The sequence below is a fragment of the Centrocercus urophasianus genome, unplaced genomic scaffold (genome assembly GCF_019232065.1).
Source record: "Centrocercus urophasianus isolate 14NV4802_14NV808 unplaced genomic scaffold, USGS_Curo_1.0 seq_33, whole genome shotgun sequence".
Lineage (NCBI taxonomy): Eukaryota > Metazoa > Chordata > Aves > Galliformes > Phasianidae > Centrocercus > Centrocercus urophasianus.
Window position 1 is genome coordinate 5,727,680 of NW_024884900.1, and position 20,243 is coordinate 5,747,922.

The 20,243-nt window shown below is 48.0% G+C and overlaps 3 protein-coding genes across 5 annotated transcripts; 2 read left to right on the plus strand and 1 right to left on the minus strand.

Annotated features, from left to right (window-relative positions):
* The first annotated feature begins 13 nt into the window (after nt 1–13).
* On the plus strand, nt 14–1,597 carry LOC122166367 (DNA-directed RNA polymerase II subunit RPB11-a). The gene is made up of 4 exons (XM_042830092.1): nt 14–112; nt 245–334; nt 454–628; nt 1,125–1,597. The coding sequence occupies exons 1-4, from the start codon at nt 60–62 to the stop codon at nt 1,158–1,160; spliced, it is 354 nt and encodes a 117-aa protein (XP_042686026.1). The 5' UTR covers nt 14–59; the 3' UTR covers nt 1,161–1,597.
* On the minus strand, nt 1,497–14,709 carry LRWD1 (leucine rich repeats and WD repeat domain containing 1). 3 transcript variants are annotated; one of them, XM_042830089.1, is made up of 16 exons: nt 14,552–14,709; nt 13,439–13,580; nt 11,866–12,100; nt 11,307–11,426; nt 10,147–10,299; nt 9,079–9,219; nt 8,122–8,460; nt 7,398–7,524; nt 7,061–7,170; nt 6,368–6,575; nt 4,775–4,847; nt 4,550–4,690; nt 4,148–4,245; nt 3,425–3,586; nt 2,730–2,854; nt 1,497–1,851 (listed from the first exon to the last, which is right to left on the minus strand). In XM_042830089.1, exons 2-16 carry the CDS (start codon nt 13,516–13,518, stop codon nt 1,711–1,713), a joined length of 2,253 nt encoding a protein of 750 aa, XP_042686023.1. In that variant the 5' UTR covers nt 13,519–13,580; nt 14,552–14,709; the 3' UTR covers nt 1,497–1,710. The 3 variants fall into 3 exon arrangements, with proteins under 3 accessions (XP_042686023.1, XP_042686022.1, XP_042686024.1); XM_042830088.1 differs by lacking the exon at nt 14,552–14,709 and adding an exon at nt 13,910–14,187; XM_042830090.1 differs by lacking the exons at nt 1,497–1,851; nt 2,730–2,854; nt 14,552–14,709 and adding an exon at nt 13,910–14,189 and having other exon boundaries at nt 3,501–3,586; nt 4,550–4,686.
* Nucleotides 14,604–16,700, plus strand: ALKBH4 (alkB homolog 4, lysine demethylase). The gene is made up of 3 exons (XM_042830091.1): nt 14,604–14,740; nt 15,061–15,258; nt 15,992–16,700. Exons 1-3 carry the CDS (start codon nt 14,621–14,623, stop codon nt 16,631–16,633), a joined length of 960 nt encoding a protein of 319 aa, XP_042686025.1. The 5' UTR covers nt 14,604–14,620; the 3' UTR covers nt 16,634–16,700.
* The last annotated feature ends 3,543 nt before the right edge of the window (nt 16,701–20,243 follow it).

The following is a 20,243-nucleotide window of genomic DNA, read 5'->3' on the forward strand; positions in this document are numbered from 1 at the left end:
GGCGGAAGTGGCGCTCTGGGCGCCGCAGGAACGGCGGGGAGGGAGCGTGAGGCGGCGGGATGAACGCTCCTCCGGCTTTCGAGTCCTTCCTTCTCTTCGAAGGCGAGAAAAAGTGAGCAGCAACCAGGCTGGCGGCCGTGGGGGGGACCGGTGGAGGGCACCGTGCCACCTTAGTCCCCCCCCACGGCCGCCCAGGCTGTTGTATGCAGTGAAACATTGCCCTAACGGCCCCTGTGCTGTGTAGGATCACCATCAACAAGGACACCAAGGTGCCCAACGCCTGTCTGTTCACCATCAACAAGGAGGACCACACGCTGGGGAACATCATCAAGTCGTGAGCTGAGGAGGGGCTGGGGAAATTTGGGGGGAGGCTGGTTAAGAGTAATGAGGCTTTCCTTAAGCTCAGATACGTATTTTAATGCAGGCTTGTTCACTGCTGCTTTTCCTTTCCAGGCAGTTACTGAAGGACCCTCAGGTGTTGTTTGCAGGTTACAAGGTCCCACACCCCCTGGAACACAAAATCATCATCCGTGTCCAAACAACGCCAGATTACAGCCCCCAGGAGGCTTTCACCAACGCCATCACAGATCTGATCAGTGAGCTGTCCCTCCTCGAGGAGAGATTCAGGGTGAGCTCATTTCTTTCCACTGCAGGAAGCTCGTGCTTTGAACCAAAGGGAGGGATGGTATATCTCAGAGGTGGTGCTGCCTTATGGCAATAAACTCATCTGAGCAGTTGCTCAGAACTTCCTTGCAAGCCAGGCTCCTCCTGAGGGTTATTTATGTGCCCTGCAGGAGTTACACAGGTGCTCTGTAACAGTTCTACCAATGATTTTCTCATGATCTTGCTAGCAGAGAAAACACTGTAATTAAAATCAAATTATATACGATCTGATGCTTGATTTAGTGCCTGGCAACCCTGCTTGTGACACAGGACTTAGTACAAGATGATCTTTGAGGTCCCTTCCAACCCAACCCCCTTTTATGTGTTTGCTCGGCTGCTCAGGTTTCCATGGGTGCTTACATCTTATTTTGCACATGTTCTGGTGTTTGATATCAGACTGATGAGATCAGTGTTTAAACCGTCCTCCAGCTCAGTGACAGTTCTGTTTGTGTGCTTTACAGGTTGCCATCAAAGACAAACAGGAAGGAATCGAGTAAAATGAGCACACCAAGACTGGACTGCGCTTCTGATGAAGAATGACGTGTCTGGGAGCTGAATGCTTTATTTAAACCTTCATTCATGGCAATTACTTTCCTTTTCATCCTGCTTATTTTTGGCAGCAGTATTGGGAGGGGAGGTTTGTGTCTGCCAAGTCTTGTTTGATTTGATGGCTTAATTCACTACAATGATTTTTACTTTTCTACTTGGAGCCTTAATGCTGCTATGTGCACCAGGCTGCAGCTCAATTTAACTGTACTTTGGAGATGCTGAGTGGCAGCAGCAGATCACATTCCTGGTTTTCCATTTCAAGAAATCCAGATTCTGGCAGCAGATTTGTTACTGTGTTTTATTAAGTGTTGTTTCTATAAAACAAATGCACAAATTGTGTAAACTTACAGAAAAAAGAACTGGATGACTGGATGTGTTTAACAAACTCTGTACCTTTTGCACGTAACAGCTGGTCTAGAAAACTTCATGGTTACATGGGTAACAGTCACTAATACTGCACTATTTCAAAGCATGGGAATGAAATTCTATAACAAGTAACTATGACTTCTTCCAAATTGCTGTAATGTTCACACTAGTGAGAGCAACAAGGTAAGTGAAAGTAGGGTCTGTTATCACGTTGTTTATGTAGACTTCACTCAGGTGCTCCCCATTTGCTCGAAGCTCTGGCCACTTGAGAATCTGCAAGGAGAACAGAGTTTGTGTAGAAAAGGAACGGTGTCACTGTTCCTAAAACTTGGTGAATGTTCATTATTGCAACACCTGGTTTGACAGTTGGGCCTGGGTTGTGTCTACTGCTGGAACAGAGGGCTCACATCCAACGTGGTGGAGCTGAATAGAAAGGTTGTTCCCCTGCCTGAGGGAGGCAGGTACATGCCAGTCCTACTGAAGGACTGAAGTTCAGTGCAAGAGGGACTTGATCAAAAAGGAAAAATGGAAAGCAGCTCCCCCTCACTCCTCCAACAGCTGACTGCTGATTTGAGCATGTTTACGTTTATGGAACACGAGGTCACATCATATTTACATACAGTTAAAGCTCATGTGCCTCACAGCCTTTGTGAACGTGTCGTTGTTCAGTTACCTCTATAAGGGCACAGTACTGACCCAAAACAGGAGTGTTTTCATAGGCCAGGGAAAGAATGAGCAAAAGGGAGGCAGGAACACATCCCAGAAGCTTGCCCTTCTGCAACACACGCAGTTCTGCCAAGGAGCAGCTGCTGCTGTCACCCTCTACTCATCCAGGCAGGGAAACAGTGGCTGCACACCAGACAGCAGTGCAGGCACAGCCAGGCCGTATCATTTAACCACTGTGGTTTTTTCAGAGCAGCCTTTTCCTAGGAAAAGTCAAGCTACAGCACACGAGAGCGAACAGATTTGCTTTGCAGCTCATAATCCCTGTCACAATTGTGTGTGTGTGATTTGAAGTGGCCTTGGTCACGCTCTGGAGATTGGTTTTAATTGGCCATGAATGTTAGGTAGAGAAGACAGTAGGCATGTTCTGCTGTGAAGCTGCTCAGGAGAGCAGCACAGCTCTGTCACAAAGGGTAAATGACACCTACCTGTGTGGGTGGGATTCTCTTGTCTGAGTGTTTTCCCTTTGCAGAGCTCCACGCTGTGGTGTAGTTTGAGAGGTGGTATATCCACACACTTCCCTTCTCATCACCACAGAACACATGCAGTTTTGCTGTAAGACCAAAAGAAACAGCAGAAAAGCAAGAGTGGAGCTGAGGGTACATTGGTCTATAAAGCTGAGCTCAAGGCAGTGCTTTATCCTCTCAACAGAAGATGTCACATTCCAGCAAAGTTATCTTTCTGGCACAAAAAAAAACAATACTAAATACCCAGCTCTGGAAAAAAAAGCCTCCATTCAGACTCCATAGTCTCATCATTTTGAAAAGTGATGCTCAGATCAGGTTTCTTCACTCTTTGTTAGTCCTACACAGCCCTGGGACAGCTGCACCACACCAAGGTAAAACCCCTCTGCCTTCAGAAGTCAAGGAACAGTCTCAAGTATTTACATGCAGCAGGTGCCCATTAGCTGCACTGTGCTGCAAGTTAAGGGCTCCTGTTGCTCACGGGGGGCAGGCCTGCTATGTTCTCTTGGCCTGGGAATTAAATCCACTCCTCTGCTTTAAACAACAGGCTCCTCCAGCGAGCAGGAGACATTTGCAACTGTGAACAAGTAAACCTTGAGCAGTATGGCTGCCTCTGGTGCAGCCTTGATGCTTGGGAGTGCTGAAGGGTGCTGCCTTACCTGGGCAGGTGCTGAGTGTGAGATAGGACAAGTCTGTTGTGGACCACTCCAGTTCAGCTAGAATAACTGCAGACACTGTTCTCTGGCTTCCTTTCCCCTTACTGTCAAAAGATCGACTCCAGCTCCATAAGTATATGCATCCTGGTTTGGAGCTCTTGGAAACTAGGGAAGAAAAGGGGAAGATGATGTAAGGTGCTGAGAAGTGCTTCAAAACAGCTGGGGAAGGCAGTCCATCCGGAAAGTGGCTTTCAAGACATGGAACCTGACAGCAGCAGCAAGCACTTCCACTTCTTTTACCTTATTTCAGGATAATTGGAGGATTCAGGGGGATTCTTAGTCCCACACATGTTCCAAAACTGCAACAGGCAGAGCTATTCAGAAAGACCCACCCTAGGTCTTAGAGAGCCCCCAAATTGTGGGAACTCCCAATCCTCTGCAAAGGGCTTCCAGCAGCCCTTGAACAGCAAAGGGTTCTTCCCTCCCACTTCAGCACTGCTAAGCAAAGTCTGCTGTGTTGAGTCCATCTTTTTTCCAGCTCTGCTCAGATGTGACTCCATACCTCATCTTTACACAAAGATAAGCGAGTCTAGAAGGAAACTCCATTGAGCACAGCACTCCAGAATCTACAGTAGATGCAGTCACACCCCATTTACTTCCTCTGCGTTGTCCTTCACATCGAGGTACCTCACCTCTTGTGGATCTGGCTATCGTGTTTATACTCACCTACAACATCATCATTCAGAAAAGCCAAACCGTCAACCCTGTGAGATGTTGACATTTCTCCCTCCTCATCAGGAAATTTGAATGAGGCTTCAAAAGGCCTGGGGAAGGAAGAGTGAAATAATTCAGGTCCCGAATGAGCAGCACTGAAAATGTGCTTAGATACAGAACCCAAGAAATGGAAATCCACGTTAGTCTCATTCCAGATAAAGCAGATTAATCCCCACTTGAAATTAATTTTTGAGATACCTGGACTTTTTAATTTCCAGGAGCCTGCTTGCTTTAGGGACTGCTATTTTACTCCCTTTAAGTTTGGTGAGCCATGCTGCATTCCTGGCACAGACCTCCATATGAAATAAAGCTAGGACTACTTCTGTTGTTACAGAAAGCAACTCTTGCTCTCACCTGCTTTTCTCTTCCTTCTCCAGTTTGATATTCCACGTAAAGCAGCCTTCTTCACAGCCAGCCAGCAGGTACTGCTCTGGGCAGGTGGGCACCAGGGCAATCCGTAAGGGTACAGACAAACATTCCAGTACCAGCAGCTGGCTAAAAAGAGAACAGTGAAGTGGTGCTGCAAAGCAATAGCTAGAGCCTCCTGGACTGGCCACATCTGGTATTTTGTACCTTTACCTTGCTTTGAAATTGTAGTCACAGTCTGGAATTCCAATATCCCACAGCACAATTCGCTTGTCATAGGATGCAGCTGTAGGACACAGAAGAGGCAGGCAGTGACACTGCTGCTCGTTTGGTTCTTCTCATGCTAGCTGGCAATTCTACCTGTCAGGAACTGTAACACTAAGCCTGGGGCATCACAGAGCTCACTAAAGTACAGCAGCAGTCACTGAGGATCCCAGCTCAACACCACCTCACAGACATTGTCAGGCATTCAGTCATTTGCATTCTTGTGCTCTAAGAGGAGCAGACAAAAGGAAAGTTTGGTTCCTGGTGTCTGTTACCAAGTTGTGGCTTCATGAGAACATTAATTAGCACTCATTCAAGTTCCCATTTCTGGCAGTGGGTTCCTGTGGAGCCTACAGTCCCTACTCTCAGACAGATTCTGCTGTATTCCACACATTTGTGTTTGCATCCACAGTAGCTCCCATTGGGAAAGTTAGGGACAGATTTAAAATAAAAGACTCTTACTGTCTGTCACCCAGCTGACTGAGTGGCAGCAGTAACAAGGCCAAGAGAGTATTTTCAGTGATCAGAATGCCAATCAATTAGCATTAACTCAAACAAGACACTAACATGTCTTGTCCTCAAGCTTGCAGACATAATTTATTACAAGAGATTTTTATTAAATAAAAAAAAGCCTGAGCAACTCTGTCAAGCTCATCAACCCTGCACTAAGCATTACAGGGATGTGGTAGCTACTTCCCAATCTCTTTAGGTTTCTGCTTTTTACACTGTTGAGCTTACTCTTGTGAAGTACCCACTGCAGCTGCCCATGTTTTAAAGACATTCCACTTGTAATGGTTGGTGTAGCACTCTAACCACTCCAGGATGTGAGCAATTGTAGGCAAGAGGGACAATGCGCTGTGGGGTGCAGGTGTGGTCTGAATGTCCCTGTAACAGCTTACTTTACAGACCCAACAATGCAGCTGCAATTTGTAACAGATGGTTCATTTCCCACTGCTCCTTAAGCCTCAATCTCAGCAGCCCTGCCTGCTGCAGCTCACTTCTACCTCAGGACCCAGATAGAAATTTCTGACGAGGCACAGATTTTCATTTATTTCAAAGCAATTAAGTGCATTGCTTTGCTCATTAGAACAACAAAACCCAACAGGCCACAACATGCTGCAATGTCCCTCTTGCCATGCTTGATGAGAGCCCTGCTAGCTGGCTGCCTGGCCCCCAGCAGCCGTTCTGCCTGTCATTCTTCTTACCCGTCCCTGCGGAACGAATCCACTACTGAACGGCTTGTGGCTAGTGTGTGGCAGCCACCCTGAGAGCCAGCACAGCAGGGAGCTACCAAGCGAGAAACTGGAGCTGCTGCACCTCAGCTAAGGAATAAGACTCTGTCTGAAACAACTTGCCCCTGCTGTGTTCTAATGCCATCCAAAAGGAACTCCCTGCATTCACCTGTCCATACTCATGCCTGCGTGGTCCCAGTAAGCACTCAGTTTCCCATACCTGCTTGCAAGGTGACAGTTCCCCTTGTGAAGGAAGCCCAACCTTTTCTAGATTAGGTGCTGAAGCTAAGATTCTGAACTACTGACTTACTGAAGAGGTGAGTTTCTCGAGTTGGGCTGAAGCAGACGGTGGCAATGGGCTTTTTATGAGCCTTTATTTCTCCATAGCAGAAGTCAGCTGCCACATGAATCAGTTTGACAATCCCTCTCCTCCCTGCAGCTGCCAAGATGTTATGAGATTTCTTCCGACTGTCACTGATCACCATTGGGAGAGTTGTCCATGCAACACTGAAGAACTCCTAAGACAGAAAGAAACAGAGAACAGCATGAAAGAGAGTCAGCAGGAAGGCTGTTAGCTCAGATGTAACACAGCTGTCATGGAGCAATCCAGGTGAGCTGACACGACCATTCAGGCATAAGCACTGCGTTTCAGAACACCTTTGGAAGAACAAAACCTATCAAAACAGGATTATTATTATTATTATGTTTATTAGTCTATGCTGTCAAGCTTCCTTAGCAGCCTGGATACACACACACATATGCCTCTCTGAAAAAAACAAACAAAAAAAAGAGGCATAAAACTGATTTAAAAAAGAAAAAGAAAACAAACCAGGCTAGAAGAACTAGCAGGAAATATTTACTACCCATCTTTTAAGACCTGCCCACAGTAATCCCACAGTAATGCTTGCAACCTTCTTTCAGAATTGTTTACCATTTTGTCTATGGAATTAAAAAGGATTATGGAATTTCCATTTAATGCTTATCGTTCACATCTGCAACCCACCTCTGTAGCCACCTTATACTTCTTCAGCACCACCCCTGTTTCACAGTCGATCAGACAGACAGACTCCCCCCCACACGTCGCCACAGTTCTTGAACAACTCACAATGGGATCTGAAAGATGAAAAGAGAAGGTGAGAAGTTCACAGATAACACATGAAGACTGCCCACGGCCTGGTGCTCTCCCAGACTCCTGTTTTCAAAGGCAAAATGTGTACACAAATCTCTTCCTGACAACAGAGATTACAGCTTGATGAAGCTGGGGATCTAACACATGGGTTCTGCTGGGATTCCAGAGCCAGGGGGTTCAGGGAATCCTGCAAACCTCTTTAAGAGCTCACCTTTCCTGGGTGCACAGTCCAGCAATGGCTCGAAGACACAGGACCAGAGCTGCGTTTTAAAATCCTCGCGGCTGTTGCCTTTACTGTGACACTGGAGAAAATGCAATGGCTCTACACTGATATCCTCCTACAATAAACCATCCACATTTAGAAAATTAATTCCCCCTAACAGCAGTTTGTGACTGCCGTGGGAGAACCCTCTACCAAACACAGCAATCTGAGTTAAACCAGAGTATTTTTCAGCCCTCCTGGGCAGGTGAGATTAAGATGCCACTGATGCTCGAGACCCCTGAAAAAGAAACTGGAAAAGGTGTGCCCTGCAGACCCCAGCATGGAACTTTCTTTTCTCTTGTAGAGAAATGTGAATAACCCTTTTAAAACCCCACTGATAAGAGCTGAGAGGGAAATGCTTTCCCCCACGCAGCCATTAGTTTGATCTGAGAGCAAGTCCCATGCCAGTCCCATTTCTAAGAACAGGCTTTCAGAGCACCACCTCAGAGTGCTGGTCCATCCACTCCTTGCAGAGAATTCACTGTCTCCAAAGGGGGGCCTTCCCTGAAATTTCAGAGATTTAAAACAAAACACAGAATAAAACTGTAACTTACAATATACCTGGCCAGTCACAAGCTCCAAGATATGCAGAGCTCTGCTGACAGCTCAGTGCAGCTCCTCCCACTAAACCAAGAGGTTGAAAACCTGTCCCCAGCAGGGGGGATAAACATACCTTGGCCTTGGAGTTCTTCACTGGGGTCAAGTTAACAACCCCGTTGTCCTGTTCCTGGCTTTTCTGTTCTCCTGGCAGCTGGCTGGATCTTCTATTGCTTTGCCCTTTGGGAATCTTCTCTCCATTCTTATGTGTCCCTTCATCTCCCTGCTCAGGGGTTGCCTCTTTGGCTGGCTCATTCGATGCTCTTGCTTTATCAGGAGCTGAATCATCCTCCTCTTGACTGGAATTTCTGGGATTAGGTACCGTCTCCTCAGTTTTTGCCTGGGATCTGGACTTCTTCCTTCCAAAACGTGATTTTGAACGATTTCTTTTCCTCTTTCTGGGAGTTACCGTAACCTGTAAGACATGCTGTCAGTTTCTGCAGAAGCTTCCCCAAGATGTGCAGATGGTTTGCAAGTAAGAAAGAGCCTTGATTCAAATCCCAGTACCCTCCTGGAGTCATAGACCAGGTTCCAAAAATCAGGCAGCTCAGACTCTCAGAGCTCCTAGAGGCAGAAGCTAAAGACAGCCAGTTTGCAATTCATTTCTCCTGCCCCAGTTACTCGTGATTTACACACATGGAAAAACAAATCTGGCCCATGGCCTGAGAAGATTCAGTCTGCAGCTGTTCCAAAGAGGGCCAGCACCATCTCAGCCTGCCGTGTCAGCCCAGTTCTCTCATCAAAAATATTGCTTCCCCAAAGGATGGGTGGAGTGGGTTGGTTTATACTCATGAAATCTTTTGGGCTTCCTATGAATGGAACAGCTCTGTCTTCTTGAATAGCAACCCAACCTTCTTATTGCTGGGATGGCTTCAATCTGGCTATAAATAAGTCCCAGTTGTGGAACACAGGCTGCAGCCTAAGGCTGCCCCTACAGTCAGCACAGGGTCACTAAAGGAAACTGACAAGCATTACTGAATTTGCTAAAATCTAATTTAAAAAGAAAAGTAAATCATTAATGTAAATCACCTACCTTAGCCTCCTCCTCTGCAGCTTCCTTGGAGCTTTCTGCACTTTCTTCCTCATTCTCATCCACGTTTTCTTCTGTTTCAGTATCTGTGTTTAACTCCAGACCCAGCGAGCAAGTCAGAAACTCTTCTGCAATCATTTTCACCTTATAAACAAATATGTTGATAGATACAAAAGAAAGACAATAAGAAACCACAGCCAAACTCTGATATGCCATGACAAGAGTTGGTCTGCTGGGCTTTAAAGTATGTTCTTCCCCCCTATTCTACATGAATTTCACAAGGTCATTTCACTGATCATACTGAAATGTGCAGGCTGGTGCACCAGCACCACGCCTCTCTGATCAACCATACAAATCATGTGGATGCTGCAAACTGCCCAGGACAGACCAGAATCTGCAGATCTGCACTGCAAATGAGTGACTACAATGACCTCTGCAGATGATCACCACCCTGCAGTGCATCACACTGCCAGCTGGAGTGAACTGTTCACCTCCACATACAACAACATCAGTGGCAGCCTGCATCGCTGACTGTGTCTGTGCTTCTTGATCCAAGAACTTCACTCTGTCATGGACTTCAGGTACAAAACAACATCCCAGCAGTAAAACAAGACAAAGGAGTGATGGAAGCTGATGCACATACAGTTAAACCCTGTGTTATAGATGAAATGGTAATTTTCCTCACTAGGAGCAACTACAGTTCTGTCATTACCTTTTCTCCTTTCATACAGCTTCTTTGATGGAAGCAAGAAGATTAAAGGCTGCCATTAAAGTGATCTGCAGTTTGTAAAATTAAGTACTAGGAATACCATAGTCTTGTTAATTAGTACAACTGTCATTATTGTTTATGAATTAAAAAACAATGTCTAATGACAATCATTGCATCTTGGTGCACACTTTGCATTGGTGCTCCTGTAACTGCTTAACAAAACAATGAGAAAAAGAAAAGATACCATCCTTCTGAAAGAGTCCTCTGAGCCCAAATCCACACAGTACTTCAACCAGAGCTGTTCAGGATCAGGCTGCAGAGCCCTTGCCAGAAGAAAAGAGTGTCAATGAAAAGCAGCTCACCCGCCAGCGGGTGAATTCACTCAGGGAGCTGGGTCCATACACAACATTAGTCTGAACTGACTTCAGGAACTTCTTCTTGATGGACTTCACTTGCTCAGCTGTGTACTTCTCAGGAAGTTGGTCACGGAAGAATTCTTCCCAGTGAGCAGTAACCTAGACAGAAAGACTGGGCTTACTCAACAGTGTACTACAGAAAACTAAAGCACAACAGTACTCGTAAAAACATTTCAGCTGTTAGCCCTGTGGCTCCACTATTCACATGATGGCACTTAATTTATTTGATCAGCACTTGAAGCACAACTTCAGTGCAAACAAAATCCAGTCCCTCAGATCCAAGTTTGTGTGGCAAAGAACATGAACTCAGACCAATGCCTGATTTCGTGCTTCTAGATTCACAGCAAGTGCTCTTAAGAAGTCTCACACCATGCTTCACTGCAGAGAGCACCTGACAGGTAACTATAACAGCTATGTGACAATGGGCATCTTTGAGTTTTCTTGCAGTTCAAGTGTTGCACAAGCACAGCACACACACACCACCACCATTTATAAATCCAGATATCTTGGCTCCAAAAGGCTTCTGAACCTTGGGCACAATGAAGGGAGAATTTGTCATGAGCTGAATGACCACGTACGCAAGTGGGAGAACCATTCCAGGCATGCAGAGCAAAAGAACAAACAAGTCCTTGTTCCTGGAGCATGCTGGGAGAATCAAGATCACCCTGAGCCTGGTTTTGAACTCCCATTCCTGGGGCCACGACAAGTAACATCAACTAGATGGAGAGGTGCATGCAGCTGGTAAGGAAGCACTCCGTTTCTTCCATATTTGCATGGCAACTGAGTGACCTAGAAACTGGAGGCTCAAACACAGCCCTCGCTGCTCCTGCCCCTGTGGAGCATTCATGACAAATCCTCTTTGCTAGACAAGAATTCTCTGGCTGTCAGTTCCTGCCAGTTTTGCAGCCTAGTACTCCAACAGAGTCAGCACTATGGAAACGCAGAATGTCCTCACACTGATTGAAACTGAAGGTAGAAGTGGCAACAAATGCAAGCAGTGACCAGAGAAAGCAGTAATGAGGTATTTAAAGTACATCCCATACTGTGGCACGGTATTTAGTTACTTTGCAGGTGTTCAGAAGTGAAGAAAATACTGCCCATCTTACCTTGCTGGTCAGCTTACGGCTATTGACACGCCTCACGTGATTAGCCAGCTTGGTTATGTCCTTGCCATTGAGCAGCCGAAGATTTTGCAAAAGAAACATCACTTTATAATCATCATTGAGCTAGAAAGACAGCAGAGTTACAAAAATTGTACACATGGTGGTTGCTTCAGTTCATTTATTGCTTATTAAAATACAAGCCAAGGAAGAGCAGAACGTATTTATGTGAGAAAGCATACTTCATCAAATCTTCTCAGCGTTTCTGACTCAAATAACTTTCACTTGTAAATTAGGATTCCTCTGTAAGTTGGGATCTTCAGCAATGCAGACAAGTGCCTCGCACTTCTGCAGTACTTGACACCAACACAAGGTGGTGGTGGTGAAACTGGCCTCTGACCTGCCTGCAAGGCAGGGCATTCTGTTCACATCCTGCAGAGTAAAAGCACCGAGTGCTTTCTAAGGTGCCCTCACTTGCTGCTTTAGAATAACACATGAGAACTAGGTACAATTGCTGTTTATTTCCCCCTCTACGTAATATTTGTAAGAATGGGAAATAACTCACTGTGAGGTACACATTGTTCTCGTAATTTAGCTCTTCAAGCAGAGGGAACTGTTTCAGAGCAGTGACATCTTCCAGCTGGTTGTTGTTGCAGTTGAGGACACGCAGATCAGGCAGGGTTAGACTGTTGGGAAATTTGTCCAATAAATTATCAGAGAGATCCAGTTTCTGTAGATGCCTCAGACGTGAAAACAAACGTGGATCTAAGTCTCCAGTCTTCAGCTGCAGCTTGGACAGGCTGAAAGGAAAAGAGAACATCAGCTACCTGCATTTCAGTGCAAAACGAGTGCTGACCTTTACAGGGTCCGAGGCCACACCTTGGGACACCCCTCAGTCTGGTTTGAGAAGGGAAAAAGCAGCCTTCCTCAGTGAGAAACTGAAAACTGTGTATTACAGGAAGGATGGTGCAGGGTTGATTAGCCCATTTAGCTGAAGCCCACAGGGAACTTCCAGCACTGTCAGCCAGGGTCTCCTGAGGACCTAAGCCCGAGTTCCTCTAACAAACAGAATCTCCATCTATAATGATTAGTAAATAAAGGGCCATACACAGAAAATGCAAATAAATCAGGTACATGAACTTAGAAAGCAAGATCACTTCCCACTCGTCATCTCAGAAGCCTAACCAGCCAAAGTACGCACAAAAAGCTGAAAAGGCTGCAAGACTGAGTGTGACTGCTGTTGTGACTCCAAGCAGCAGCATCACTTGGGGCTGGGACACAGACAAGGACTGGGAGAGACTCAGCACAGCGCTCCCCTAAATGGACTTTCAGAAATATTACCCTTCAAAATCATGGCATGTAGCTGCATGGAAAAACTACTTCTAGAAATTCACTGCTTCTGCCACCTGAACAACACCTTGTTACCCAGATTCCTGCAACCCACACTCTATGGATAAATTTTCAAGTTTTCCCTGAAAACAATTATTTCAGCACAAGACAAACTAAGAGAAGTTACTTGTACGTACGTATGAAACACAGAGCTCCTCCATCAGCAACAAAAACAACACAGACACCTGCCAGAAATCAGCTAGATGAGTCACTTGGAGTGACCAGTTCTCAATTTAAAAAATATCCCACTGTTATTTACCACTTGGAAAGTCATTTATTACATTCAGTGACCTCTGAGAGAGTCTGAGCAATAAAACTGCTTTAGAGGCTGCTAAGCATGTCAGCTCACTCTCCCTTTCTGCAATGTTGCAGATAGTAATATAATTGGATTTAGAGCAAAGTGATGGAGGAGAAAATAAAGGGAATGGACATAATGCCAAAACATTAAGAAAATCCTGTAGATCCAGACCAGAAGCACTGCTCCTATTTACACTGAGCAACTGCTACCAAAGATAGAAGTGGTTTCAGAGGAAGGAAGGAACACCTCTTAGCATTAGGAAATCAGAACCCAGGAAACATATATGGTGAAGAGAGGCAGTAATTGTGGCAGCTCACTGCTCCTGCACTGAGAACACCATCTCTAATTCTGGGCTTTGTCATGATTTCTCTTATTTCAGTAGAAATGCCTGGAAGGAGGATTACCCATGCTGAATTCATCTGGAATTTTCCACAGGCCTGCTTGCACTTACTTCAGTGTCTCTATCTTTCGGAGCCTCGTGGATTTCGGAACCGCTCTTTCCAAAAGAAGCTCTGTAGTAATTTTTGACATGTTTATCTCCGTCCTCCAGCTGCAATCACCAAGCAGCTGTAAGAACTCTTCTCGTAGCCCCCCTGGGAAAACAAACAGGGATAAGAAGAAATCCTTTGCGACCGACTCCAAAGGGGAGAAAAAAACGTGATGAGGTCGGCTACTGCTTCTGCTGCTGTGTTTGAAGCGCTCTTTTTCTACGGCTGAGATGAGAATAGTGGGGCTACTCACTAAGGTGGGCGCACACCCCAAACGAGCCCACCCAGCCCTTCCCAAAAGCTCGCTCCGCGAGCCACAGGCTGGCTGCAGATGAGCTGCGTGCACCGCGAGGGCTCTCGGCGTCAAGGGCTGTGCAGTGCAGCCAGGCTCTGGCCCAAGGACGGCCCCACAGCAGGGCTTAGGATAAGCTCACCTGCAGCAACCGCGTCCTCTGGGGGAGGCGATACAGAACGCAGAGCTGCCCACACGGCCGGACTCCTTGCCGGCAGCCTCCGCGTTCCTCAAACTCGGGATTAATGACCATCCATAGCAACACCCGCAGCTCGGTACGGCCGTTTCTTCGCCGAGCCGCCCTTAATGTAAGCAACTTCTATCTGCACCCGGCACAAAGCTCTGCCCTGCCGGCCCCGAGCCGCGTCCCCCTGCCCCTCCGCACACAACAGGCGCCGGACGCTCGGCACTCAGTGCTTCGAACGGGGCTGCGGCACGGCCTCGAGAAGGGAAACAAAAAGGCTGCACCCGAACGCGGCGGCAGAGAGGCGGCAGGTCGTCCCGGGCCCGGCCCGGCCGCGTTGCGCTGTGGGCACGAGTCCCGCGCCAGCAAGCGCTCGGGAACACCGGGGCCCCCCGCTCCGCTCCGCCCGGTGCCCCGCGACGCCCCGCCGCGCCGCGGCCCGGAGCGCCCCCGGCTGCGCGCGGCACTACAGCTCCCAGCGGCCCCCGCGGCGCACAGCAGCGCTAAGGGCCCCGGCGGCGCCGCGAGGCATGCCGGGAGAGCGAGGCCGCCCCCGGCCCGGCCGCGCGGCCTGCACCGAGCCCGCGTGCCGCCCCTCACCTGCAGCGGGCCGGGCCGCGTGGGCGGGCAGGGGGAGAGAACGGCCGCGTCCCGCGCTCAGCCGGGAGGATGGAGGAAGAAGAGGATGAGGCGGCAGCGAGCGGAGGCGCGGGGCCGAGCTGCGGCTGCAAGGGGATCCGCTCCTGTCTGCTCTGCGAGGGGCCCGCGCAGGCCGCTCCGCCCACACAGGTAGCGGGGAGGGGGCGGTGGGGCGGGGCCGGCGGGGGGCGGGGCGGCACGCGGTCCTTCAGAACGTGCGGGACCCCCGCGATGGGCGCGCATCGCTGAGGGCGGCGCGACGGCGCTGCGCCCCGGACGGCGTCAGCTGCGTTCCAGCATCGCTGCGGGACGGAGACGGTACTACAGGGATGGGCTGTGCTCAGCATCCCTCGCACCTCCGCGGGCCGGGCAAGCGGTTTCCACGTTGAGGTTTTGGGGTAATGAAGGGAAACGGCTCGTTATGAGAGCTTCCCCCCTCACGTGTTTGTCATCTCTTGTTATTTCTGCAGGGGGAGGATAATTTCACTTACTGTCCGGCAACGGGCTTAGCTGAAGGCAATGAGTGCTCCCCATTTGCTGGCTGGGCATTTCCGTTCCCAGGGGTGTTTTTGGTGGAGGAGTTCATTAGCGAGGATGAAGAAGCGGAGGTGGTTGAACTGATGGACAGGGATGAATGGAAGCCCTCGCAGTCTGGTCGAAAGAAGCAGGTTTGGCTTTACAAGCACATTTCTTCTTAGATCCCTCTGCATTTCAAACCCAATCCACTTACATATTTCATTAACAGCTCTTCTTTGGGAACTTTTTCTGAAATCAATTTCAAGAATGACTTCTCATTAAAATCAGCTGCTCGCAGAAGCAAATTCCAGTTGCACATTCAAGCATTAATCATAGAATGGCCTGGGTTGAAAAAGACCATGGTGCTCATCTTGTTCCAACCCCCCTGCTATGTGCAGGGCTGCCAACCACCAGACCAGGCTGCCCAGAGCCACATTCAGCCTGGCCTTGAATGCTTCCAGGGATGGGGCATCCACAGCCTCTCTGGGAGAGCTCACACAGTTTTAGGTGAGAGAAGTAAGGGTTCTTTTTGTTTTTCTTTTTGCTTGCCAGCTAAGAAACCTAATTCCAGAGAGATTAATGTAGCCTGTCCAAGTCAGCTCCTCAGGGAAGCGATGCAGTCAACATCCCTGGAGGTTTTCCAGAAAAGGGCAGATGTGGCAGTGAGGAACACGGCTCAGTGGGCATGGTGGGGATGGGCTGATGGTTGGACTTAGTGGTTTCAGAGCTCTTTTCCAACCTTAATGGTTCTGTCATTTTGGAAACTGGAGAGGAGCTGCTGGAAGAGAACAGAACTCAAAAGCCTTGACCCCATAGGGATCATAGCCTCGGGTCTTGTCCCAGGTTTTCCTTTAATGCTGTCTTTTTTTCCCCCTCTTCCAACAGGATTATGGACCCAAAGTGAACTTCAAGAAACAGAGGTTGAAAGCTGGTGGCTTTACTGGCTTGCCAAGTTTTAGTAAAAAGATTGTGGCACAGATGGAGGCCTGCTCTGTGCTAGGTGGCTTCATGCCTGTTGAACAATGCAATCTGGACTACAGGCCAGAAAGAGGTTCTGCCATTGACCCACATTTTGATGATTGGTGGCTGTGGGGAGAACGTCTGGTTAGCTTAAACTTGCTCTCGAAAACTGTGCTGTCCATGTCTTGTGATTCAGAGGACAGCATCCAATTATTTCCTACTTTCAGTAATGAAAACAGGGAATTAAATCCCCCTGGATCTCTTACACGAACGTCACCATGTGAGAATTCAGGCAAACAGGGAAGCAGCTGCCTTTTATCCCCAAGGCTCGTCCCAAGTAAGGAAGTGACTGTTGCCATTCGCTTACCCAGGAGATCTCTGGTGGTGCTGTATGGTGAGGCTCGCTACAAGTGGAAGCACGCCATTCACCGCAGGCATATCGAGCGTCGGCGAGTGTGTGTCACGTTCAGAGAGCTGTCTGCAGAGTTCAGGGCTGGAGGAGGGCGTGAGGAGCTGGGCAGAGAACTGCTGGAGATAGCTCTTTCCTTTCAAGGGACACCGGTGTGATCAGCAAAGGGCTGCTAGAATTGTGTCTTAAATGTGAAAAATAAAAACCAGGATTTGTGGAATTGGATTTATTTCTGAAGTGTACATAAGAAACTGGGTATGCGTGGATGTTAACAAACAGTTTTTTGTGAAGGCTGTCCTGGGCAATGGCAGCTTTTATGTCATCCTGCTTTACTGCTACCTGTGCCCTAGGTCCACACGTGTCTTCTCACCCACTTCAGATTGTTCCTTGAGAGAGAAGCTCTCCAGGGGGCAGGCAAGCATCTCTCCACAGATTGTACAATGCTAAGAACTAATTAAAGTAATTATCCTTTACTGAAGATTTATACTTTAACAGTGAGGATAAGCCATAAATGCTGTGTGTGACCTGTATCTCCTGGGACAAAAGAGCTGCATTTACAGAGGGCCAATGCTGACTCTTCCACAGAGACAGCTTGGCACAGCTCAGACCAGAGACTCTCACAGGCTGTGTTATTTTCTGGTCGTTTGTCATCTCTGAACCCCGCTGTCAGCTCTCAGTATTGAGAGTCAGATTTTGGGAATAAGCTGGGCAACAGACTGCAGCACCAGTGGCTGTCGTTTTTTTTTCTTGGCACCTCCAGCAGTCAGGTGTGAATCATACCTTGTACCTAAGATTCAAGCAGGCGCTGATTGAGGGCCATCTGTCTGTTCAGAATGAACTTCTGTGCTCTTGAAAATGAAGCTGTGCTGTGGAAGAAGCATGACACACAGTTTGTATCATCAAAGCCATTCAGCATTGTCACAGATATAGAAATGATACTTTGCAATGCTGAATGGTTTTGTTAAGAAAAGGGGCCTGTTTCTTAGGTGAGATTTCAGCATCCTTGTACAGCTATATCCTGTCCTAGAAATACTTCCTTGGCACAGCACATGGTTTTTAACGTATCAGTAATGCATTCATGCTGCAGACTGCCCTCTGCTGCAGGCATTGCGGAGGAGGCAGCTCCTCAGCCCGACTAAACTAGGTTACTAAAAATCAGGTGAATCAGGACATTTGAAATGATGACTGCTGTGCTCCTTCAGGGCTGCAGTGAAGCTGTTTTAGTTTAGCCCTGTGTTTAAGCCGTTGTGGACACAGCTACACAGTGATTGCAGCAGGGATCAGCGAGCACTGCTTCCGTGGGCAGTCCTAAACTGCAAACCTCCACCCACACCCACAGCATCACTGCCTCAGCAGCAGTTCCAGCATGCCCTCTCTGACAGAAGGCTGTCACTGCAGTGAGGAAGCTGAGCTTTGTAAGAAGAAAATTCTCACGGAAATCTCAAAATTGCAATTCCTAACCTTTGTGAGGCAGGTTGGTGCCATCAGCCCTGTGCTGCCAGCACCCACGGGCTCAATAGCATGCTGTCTCCAGGCCCTCCATTGCTGCTACTGCACTAAAAGACATTGGGCCAAGCAGGAGATGGCTGGCAGACTGCTGGGGTTCAGCAGAGAGCTGGGCAAGGAAACCCATTCTGCAGGTAGGGCAAGCCTTGAGACCACATCTACCACCACCCTGCTGCCTTCTGGTGCTCAGCCTCTTCAGCAATCTGCTCTGCACATAGCAAAATACAGCAATCAACTGCTTCCATTAATGTTTGACCATTATTTCCAACATTCCCTTTTACTTTTCCATCATGCTCTCAGCTTGTGAGAATCCTTCTGGCACGGGTACCCACTGTTTCATTGTCTCAGCAATGGGAGCAGATGCTGGCTGCTGATGAATCAGTGTGCCACGATAATGAGATAAACAATATTAGTTCATTTTGTGCTCTGCATTTGTTAGCTGAATTTTTCTTTGAGATGTACAGCAAGCTGCTGCTCTTGCCAGAAAATTCCAGCCCTGCCTACTCAATATCTTCAGCTTAAAATCTGCAAATAATTATCTTGTAAGCCAGGAACTGAGGGCTTTGTCAAGATGGTTTTACAGTCCAAAACTTAATGTAGCCATGACTCAGTTACTGCTATGTCCACCTTTTATATTTTTCACCTGCTGAACGCTCTCCTAGGCACCACCTCTGTTCACACTGCAATTACAATTACAAACACATTGGCTCTGTTTGGCTTTTTAAAACTTCAGGAGAGAATGTACATGAAGAGCCACAGTTGTGCTGTGGGATATTAATGGTCAGGTCTGGATTATCAGTATTGCAGAAATTTAAGAAAAGCATAAGGAGGATTTAATTAATTAGGTGTTAAAAGTACTTTTGCCCAGTCTGTTAGTATGACAAACTTCAAATTGTAGGAATTCCTATCAGAGCTGTTTATCTTTTTAACCCAATTAGCACTTGTAAAACACGTGCCAAGAACCATTCTCTCATTAAAAGCAAGTGCACCTATTTGATATCTCCTTGTGTGTTTTAAAAGGTCGCATGTAATATCTATGTCAGCTTTAAATAACAAGAGGTAAAGCACAAATGAACCCATAGAGGATGCTGGAGGACTTCAGCTAGCTTTCAAAACAACAAAAACAAAAACAAAAAACCCCACCAGCATGAAATCAGCAAGAAGCACAAAACTTAGCACATCTGTCTGGTTTTGCTCACAGCTGAGATGCATACCTTGTTCTACATGAAGCACTGCTCACGAAGAGATAAACCGAGTGCTGGTGAAGCACACACACAGAGGTTTGTTCTCTCCTAGTGTGCAGCAGTCAGCGTTGCACTGGTGGTCACAGCCTGGAGAAGGCAAGCTCTGAGCCCTGTGCAGGGGTGTTCACTGGACGTTTCTCAGCTCAGCCAGTGTGTCACTGCAGGAGCCACTTCCTTGTCTGACATCACACAGAGGAGGCAGCCTGTGAGAGGGTAATCAGAAGATAAGCACAGGTCTGTCTGTGTTTGGCCTGAGCTGGAGGCTGTGGCTCTTGGGGAGGCTGCTGAGGAAGCTGATTTAAGGTAAGGGAAGAAGATAACAAAGCTGTGAAAATAGAGAATCTTGAAACTTTTTGTTAGTTTAGGGAAGGGAGATGGGACACGGTGAAATCCCACATAAAACCACAGAAAGGCACTAAATGGGAGCAGTCAGCCCTGCAATCCACCAGTCTCCAGCTGCCCTCGCCACCCTGGGCCCTCAGAGCCAGGAAGCCAGGAGATGCATGCTCCACCATCTCCCTCAGCTCTTCCACGTATTGCAGCACTAAGCACAGCATGCTCTGCTCTGAGCCCTGACATCATTTCCATTGATCACATGGATTGGGTCCAGGCAGCCAGGTCTAGCATAGCTCTGTTTGCATCAGTGCTGAGGCTGCTGCTGCTGCCCACCAAAGCAATGGGATGGGTTGGGACCTGACAGCCTGCCCACGTTAAAAATAGGGAGCAGGAGCTGCCACCAAGCTGGGCCAACAAGAGAACCTGACACTGCCCTGGGTGCCTGCCTGCACTCGTGGCCAGGCTGGAGTCCTGCTAACGAAGGAAGCAGCCATGGGGTGACACAAAGCTGCACTACCCCTTGCTCCCCTTTCCAGGAGGCAGCACTGCAGCACACGGTGGCATTTTGCTGCTGGCACGAGGTGCCCCGAGAAACATAAGGCCTGGGACGGGGTTGTGGCTGCTCCCTGCAGCAAGGTGAGCCCTGAGACCTGGCTGAGCTCTGCTGAACAGGCTGGAGGGA

Bases quoted from the DNA above. Each gene is read 5' to 3' on its own strand.
- LOC122166367 (XM_042830092.1), top strand. From the start codon at position 60: ATGAACGCTCCTCCGGCTTTCGAGTCCTTCCTTCTCTTCGAAGGCGAG. The intron at 113-244 runs GTGAGCAGCAAC...TGTGCTGTGTAG, and splicing joins CTCTTCGAAGGCGAGAAAAA to GATCACCATCAACAAGGACA. The intron at 335-453 runs GTGAGCTGAGGA...TTTCCTTTCCAG, and splicing joins CTGGGGAACATCATCAAGTC to GCAGTTACTGAAGGACCCTC.
- LRWD1 (XM_042830089.1), bottom strand. From the start codon at position 13,518: ATGTCAAAAATTACTACAGAGCTTCTTTTGGAAAGAGCGGTTCCGAAA. The intron at 8,461-9,078 runs GTAGGTGATTTA...CATGTCTTACAG, and splicing joins CTGCAGAGGAGGAGGCTAAG to GTTACGGTAACTCCCAGAAA. The intron at 6,576-7,060 runs GTGGGTTGCAGA...TTTCTGTCTTAG, and splicing joins AGTATAAGGTGGCTACAGAG to GAGTTCTTCAGTGTTGCATG.
- ALKBH4 (XM_042830091.1), top strand. From the start codon at position 14,621: ATGGAGGAAGAAGAGGATGAGGCGGCAGCGAGCGGAGGCGCGGGGCCG. The intron at 14,741-15,060 runs GTAGCGGGGAGG...TTATTTCTGCAG, and splicing joins AGGCCGCTCCGCCCACACAG to GGGGAGGATAATTTCACTTA. The intron at 15,259-15,991 runs GTTTGGCTTTAC...CTCTTCCAACAG, and splicing joins AGTCTGGTCGAAAGAAGCAG to GATTATGGACCCAAAGTGAA.